The sequence below is a fragment of the Ambystoma mexicanum genome, chromosome 3q, assembly GCF_040938575.1.
Source record: "Ambystoma mexicanum isolate Mex_15411 chromosome 3q, UKY_AmexF1_1, whole genome shotgun sequence".
NCBI lineage: Eukaryota > Metazoa > Chordata > Amphibia > Caudata > Ambystomatidae > Ambystoma > Ambystoma mexicanum.
In genome coordinates this window covers 88,899,759-88,905,758 of record NC_090926.1, presented here as the reverse complement: position 1 = coordinate 88,905,758, position 6,000 = coordinate 88,899,759, and the positions used below count along the sequence as shown (strand labels likewise).

The 6,000-nt window shown below is 48.4% G+C and overlaps 1 protein-coding gene across 2 annotated transcripts in view; it reads left to right on the top strand.

Moving 5' to 3' along the window:
• Positions 1-705: 705 nt before the first annotated feature.
• Positions 706-6,000, top strand: part of ENDOU (endonuclease, poly(U) specific) — a 179,606-nt gene continuing 174,311 nt past the window's right edge. The window contains exon 1 of one of the 2 annotated variants that reach the window (XM_069653200.1): positions 706-888. In XM_069653200.1, coding sequence (XP_069509301.1) covers positions 813-888 — 76 coding nt within the window. In that variant the 5' untranslated portion in view covers positions 706-812. The remainder of the gene's footprint in view (positions 889-6,000) is intronic. The other variant, XM_069653201.1, reaches the window with a different exon arrangement.

Below are 6,000 nucleotides of genomic sequence, written 5' to 3'. Positions count from 1 at the left end.
CGAAGATCTCGTTCTCCTGGGGTCCATTACATGGGGCCGGCTTTTCTGGGCCAACTCTCCACCAATAGGATTTTCAAACATGGTGTGGGGTAGGCATAGCAGAGGACGTTAACTGTCCTGTGTAACCATGTGAGCCACGTGTTTAAATGATTGTTGACTACTACTCGTGTTGGTTGACAAAGCAGGGCTTCAAACTTATGAGAGGGGTTGCGTACGCGGGCGCGTTATGTCTTTTTGCTGCCAGCACGTGTTCTTGTTATTTTAAAAATATTTAATTTGACAACTCTTTTTGGTCAATCAGAATTCTGAATAATGATCTGTGAACTCTACAAAGAAATACCGGAAATCATGTCTTATGATCTGAATGTGACATCTTTCAATCTTAACATCATTTTTCGTTTTGGGTTGCTGCACTTCTAAAGACGTGTGCATGTTCAGCTTTTTTGAGACGTGGACAGTAGAGAGAAACGAAGATGAAACGCTTACAGTGCGGGCTGGTTTGACCCCGCTCCTCCCTTGGAGGTTGGGACGCTGGGTGTTGTCTGGACCTGGGAGACTCCCTGGGGCGAAGCTCGCATTCCAGTGGAATATTATCTCCGTCTGAGGCTGCACTGCAGGGAAACTGCTCTGACTGCCTTGAAGTGGCACACCCTGCTGCGGGGCATTTCCCGCTAGTAAGGCCCGCGTCACCACTATAATTATCTACGCCCTAAACCTTTGATTGGTTCGCATCTTTCCTATGGTGCTACAGCCACTGTAGCCACTGGGAGCCCGTCAGAGTGTTGCTGGAAAGCCTGTCGTGCAAGTTCACCATGAAGGCCTGCCTTCTCCTCGCCGTCCTGCTCGGGTGCAGCTGCAGCTGGGCTTTCGACAGCTGTTCTTCTTCCAGTGAGTAACCAAAGGAACCGTCCCTTTAAGATAACACATGTGTATTGGGTTTCTTGGCGCCGTGAAGAAGTCTTCTCCACCCATCCTTCATTGGTCAAATATGACATCGGGTTGAAGACTTAACAACCATCCCACATTGAATATGTGCTTGTACACTTTGGTGTGTTATTTTATTGCATGCATGTTATACCCACGGTGTGCTATTTAACATGAATATGTTCTGCAGTTAGACAGTGTATTTGTATCTTGTACAGACGTCGCTATGCGAGTAGACTTAAGCTTACCTGTTTGGCCATTATGTATTTGAGGGAACAAGTGCACCGAGCAGTGAAAATGTGGCCTCACAGCTGGTGGCCCCAATAGAGAGGCCAACACAGAAACGAACAGGTAGTATGTGCTAGAGTCCAATACACACAGTCGCACGGCTGTGTTCAGTGTCAGAACGATCTCACTGCTGGGTACGAAGCTCCTTCACAGACACTGGAGCCTCGGCCTTCATCTTTAATCCACCCAACCCCAGACTCGATTCGGTGCACAGCTGGCTCCATGCCGAACGTTTCATTCTCAGAGACAGCGCTGGGAATGGGCCGGAACTCAGAGGAGCGGGGCTCCGGCAAAACACCACTGAGCGCGCGCTGGCAACACATGTTTTGCAGCCCTTTGCCCAGACTCAGGGGCTTGCCCACAGCTTTAAGGATCGGTTTTCCGAAGAGACTGCAGCACTGCCGAGTCTTCTGGAAGCAGTTTGCTTGAAGTGTGAGTTGCTTATGCGAGTGTGTGACAACTCTGCTCCAGAGCAGGATCCTCCCAGCAAGCTCTGCGCAACCCACGTTTCGATAAACGAATACTTTCAGGCAACTTGGCAACTGAATACATTAACAGACAAAGCCTCACATATTCGTTGGAGCTGTCCAGACTGGCATTTATGTCCTGCAATGTAGAGACATTTGGGTGAGTAGTGGGACCAATAAAAACTGCAGACCCCAACTTAATTGTTCTCTAAAAGGGGGTTCCTACTGAATACAATACGACATGATTCAAATTAAAAATTCTGTACATACTTATCTTCTTTTTTATTTTTTTATTTTTCATTTTATTTTTATTGGTTTATTACAAACCTTTAAACAAAAAGGAAAAACAGAACTTTTCTCATTTACAAACCATTATACTTATGTTCCCATAATGCTCTTTGCTTTGCAGGATTGGGTTCTATGAAGAGATACTGTATTGCATGAACTGGCCTGGGACCACGCCCCTCGGCCCCGCCCCCTCCTCCCATATGGCCCACCACCTTCAAGGAGGAGAGGGTTCCCCCAATACGTTTTTGCCATTTCCAGAACTGCTCCTAACCCTGGCCCTCACCAGAAACTGTATCAATTAAAACGGAAAGGAATTCTAATCAGAGTGGTGTAATGTAAGGTACAGTAAAACCCGTAGGGGTGCATTTTGCAATCTCCTGGAGTGGTAAAACAAGTCGTAAACAATGGAGCATCTGCTTTACTTCTTCAGCAGATGTTTTGGCAGGCGGAAACAGGGCAAAGAACAGAGTCACAGGGAGGTTCATTTTCCCCAGCATAGACCCTGAACGGAGGTGCCGGGCTCTGTTTGCACTTACATGCAAAGACCCCTTTGTGACATTGTCATCATTTCTGAGACATTGCTCAAATTAATATGTAAAACCTGGCCGTTCCGGGTTTTTCTACTGTTTTACACACTACGATGTTGGAAAAAATGTAAATGCATCCCACAATTAATCTGTGGTCTTGTTCAGCGGCGAAATATGAGGCAGCATGAACTGCTCAGCTCTGGACCGTATCCAACTTGCATTCTTGAGGAAGATGTTGAGGAGTGCCCCGAGTCCCCCAGGGGCGGCTCTTTGTCTGCAAGAGGGCATTCCGGTTTCAGTTTGTGGACAGCATTAAGGTTTTTGGAATTCTTTCGTAAACTATCTATTACGTCTTCAGTTAACTCCAATAGTAGGAATACTATGGGGGCAATGGAGTCGAAATACCCCCAGATCAAGTATCCGTTTTTGTAGTTTGCCGTTTTATGCAAGAATTGGGGAATAGATTTCATACAGCTCAAAGCGCGTATTATAAAGGTCTAATGGGACTCCAAGAATTGATGTCCATTAGGAGATGTGAGTATCATGCAGAAGTGGGAGAGCTAGGGATCTCATGGCTGGGGCAGAGCTTGGGCCGTACCACGGTGTCCGGCCTAGCTGCGAGTATCGTGCAGAGGTGGGAGAGCCAGGGATTTCATGGCTGGGGCTGAGCTTGGGCCGTACCACTGTGTCCTAGCTGCGAATATCGTGCAGCGGTGGGAGAGCCAGGGATCTCATGGCTGGGGCTGAGCTTGGGTCGAACCACGGTGTCCGGCCTAGCTGTGAGTATCGTGCAGAGGTGGGAGAGCCAGGGCTCTTATGGCTGGGATGAGCTTGGGCCCAACCTCGGTTTCCGGCCTAGCTGCGAGTATCGTGCAGAGGTGGGAGAGCCAGGGATCTCATGGCTAGGCCGGGGCTTGGGTCGAACCACAATGTCCGGCCTAGCTTTTAGGGAGAAACACAAGCCAAGCCAGGGAAATGGCCACGCAAAACGGGAGAGAGGGCCTGTGTCAGGATTCGTTAAGGATGGTGGCATGAGGAACAGGGTTCAGGGGAGAGAAAAGTGGGTGGGCAGAAAAAAATGGGCCAGGAGAGAAAAAGAGTCTGAGAGTGTTTCAGGACAGAAGAGGGCTGGAGGAGTGAAGGGGGATTGAATGGCTGTGGGATAGAAAAGGGGCTGTACGAGAGAAAAGGGGTGGCAGCACTTGCAGGGGTTACCACCAGTATTTTCTGGATAGTGGTGCGTGGAAGGGGAAGCGAAAGGGGGCTGGTGGCACTCTGTGTGAGATGGGGGAAATGTGGACGGTGATGCGGAGAAGGGGCGGGAAACGGGTCTGGCTGCCCTTTGGCTGAAGTGGGGGGATTGTGGATGTGGCGCTAGGAGGGGGGACCGTGAGCTAACAGCACTCAGAGAGGGTGGGGGAAATTACGGATGGTTGCATGGTTTATAGGGAGAGAAAGGGGGATAGTGGCGCTGGTAGGCCCAGAAAAACACAAGAATACAGAAACTGACTAGACCCTTGTCTTCTACGGTTCTGTGGCACCCGAGCCAGCAGCAATACACAACTCCTATTCTTTTGCTGACTAAACCCCATTCCCTATTCAAGAACACAACGGCAGCCATAATGTGGTACAAACTCAATATTTAACACTACAAAATAAAATATAACACACATTCATTTACTGAGTTAATATGCGCTGCACACAGTGTAAATACAGTACCAGTGTGTCTTGAATTGTTTTTGAGTGGGGTTTACAATTTTGGAAGGCTCCATATATTTCAGGGCTGTGAAATGCCTGTTAATCTTTGTGAACTGCATTCTTTTGAAAACCATAAGAAAAACATTGTTGTCACCATTCACATCCATTTTCTCCAGGGTCTTATGTCTTCTATAGAGTTGAGCAACCACACAGATCCTCCTATGTAGGAGCCTTTTACTGTTGGATGGAGTCGGAGTAGAAATAGAAGAGGCATGGGAGGTTTACCTCATTGACATGGGTGAACCAGACATTACACAGGAAACAGAGCAATGGTTGGACCAGTGGCACTCCTCGTGACATGAGAACAGTGTCAACCACAGTGGCAAACAGTTTGAAGATCACATATGTTATATTCCCTGAAGAATGGATTTGAATGTGTAAGGTGACATGTCCACGTTCAATCGCAGATTTGCCAAGCCTCGAGGCATTTCAACGACTTCAACTACTGGGCATCTAAAGATGCCCACCCCCTTCCTAACTGAGGGTTTCCAGCCCCCGAGAAGTGACTCTGGTGATTAGCCTGTGAGCCAATCAATGGACCTTATGCAGTATCCTTTTCTACATCACCTCAGCGCGACCACTCTGACCCGCTCACTTGCCCACCTACATGTCTATGTGGTAAAATATCATCTGGGCCCAGCCTCTACACCTAACTAGCTATGGTTGTGTCCCGTAGGTGAAGAGTCTTGCTCAATCAGGTAATTATTCTTCTTTCAACATGTTGCCCTTGTGAAGATGGGCCCTTTTTCCCTACAGCCCCCCCCCACCTGCGGCTGAGTGGTGACTGCAGTGATTGGTCCGTGTGTCAATGATTACATGACTGAGCCTCACACTCTACAAACACTCCCTCCCCAGGGTGACATGGTGAAGGGCATTTACCAAAGGGTCCAACTGATCAACAGACTCACTCTCTGCCCACCAGGCTGCCCCTCCATTGCATCCTCTAGCCCTCTTCTCCCACATCTCACCAGTCCAAGTAGGTGATTGACTCCATCACATCACTTGCTGTTGTGTGGTACTCATCAATGGCTCCCTGCAGCTCCTGGGCACTGACACTAGTGTCCCTCATTTCTAACACATTCTTCAAGTCATGTTTGCCTTAGCTTAACAAATGACACTGTGCTGCTTGCTCATTTTGCATGTTGTCGAGGCCTCACCTTGATTTATGTGTCTGATGACTTTGTTGCTATTCCTTGTAATTGGATGCCCAAAGCCGCTGCACTTCTAAATTGTCTATCAAGTTTTCCTTGTCTCTCACTCACGTGCCTTGCTATTTTCCTCCGATCACACTACGTGACTGATTTGTTCTGAGTCACACTCCTACCTCATCCTTCTACCACCGCTTCTCCCCTTCTCCCCTGAGACCCCATTTTCATCTGATTGCTCCTTCACTTGGTGACCTTCTTTCCTGTGTCCTCCACTCTTCTGTCCTTTCCATCTAAATTAGTCGACTCCACCCTTCCCACCCATCCCACCATTTCTCTGTACACCATGTCCCAGCCTGCTTTCTATGGTACCCTCGCCCACTGCTTCCGTCTAGCCATTGAGCCCCACTTCCTCTGACTAAACATTCACCTCTTCCACTCTACAGGCCCCCCTATCACTTCCCCTTACAATGGCACTTCCTTCAGCAACTGCTTCCAGATTATTCACCCCAGTGACCTTTCCACCAGAGGAGCAGGAACATCTTGACAGAAACACCATACTTGCCAATAGTGACACTATTGTGACTGATTGCTGCGTTCATC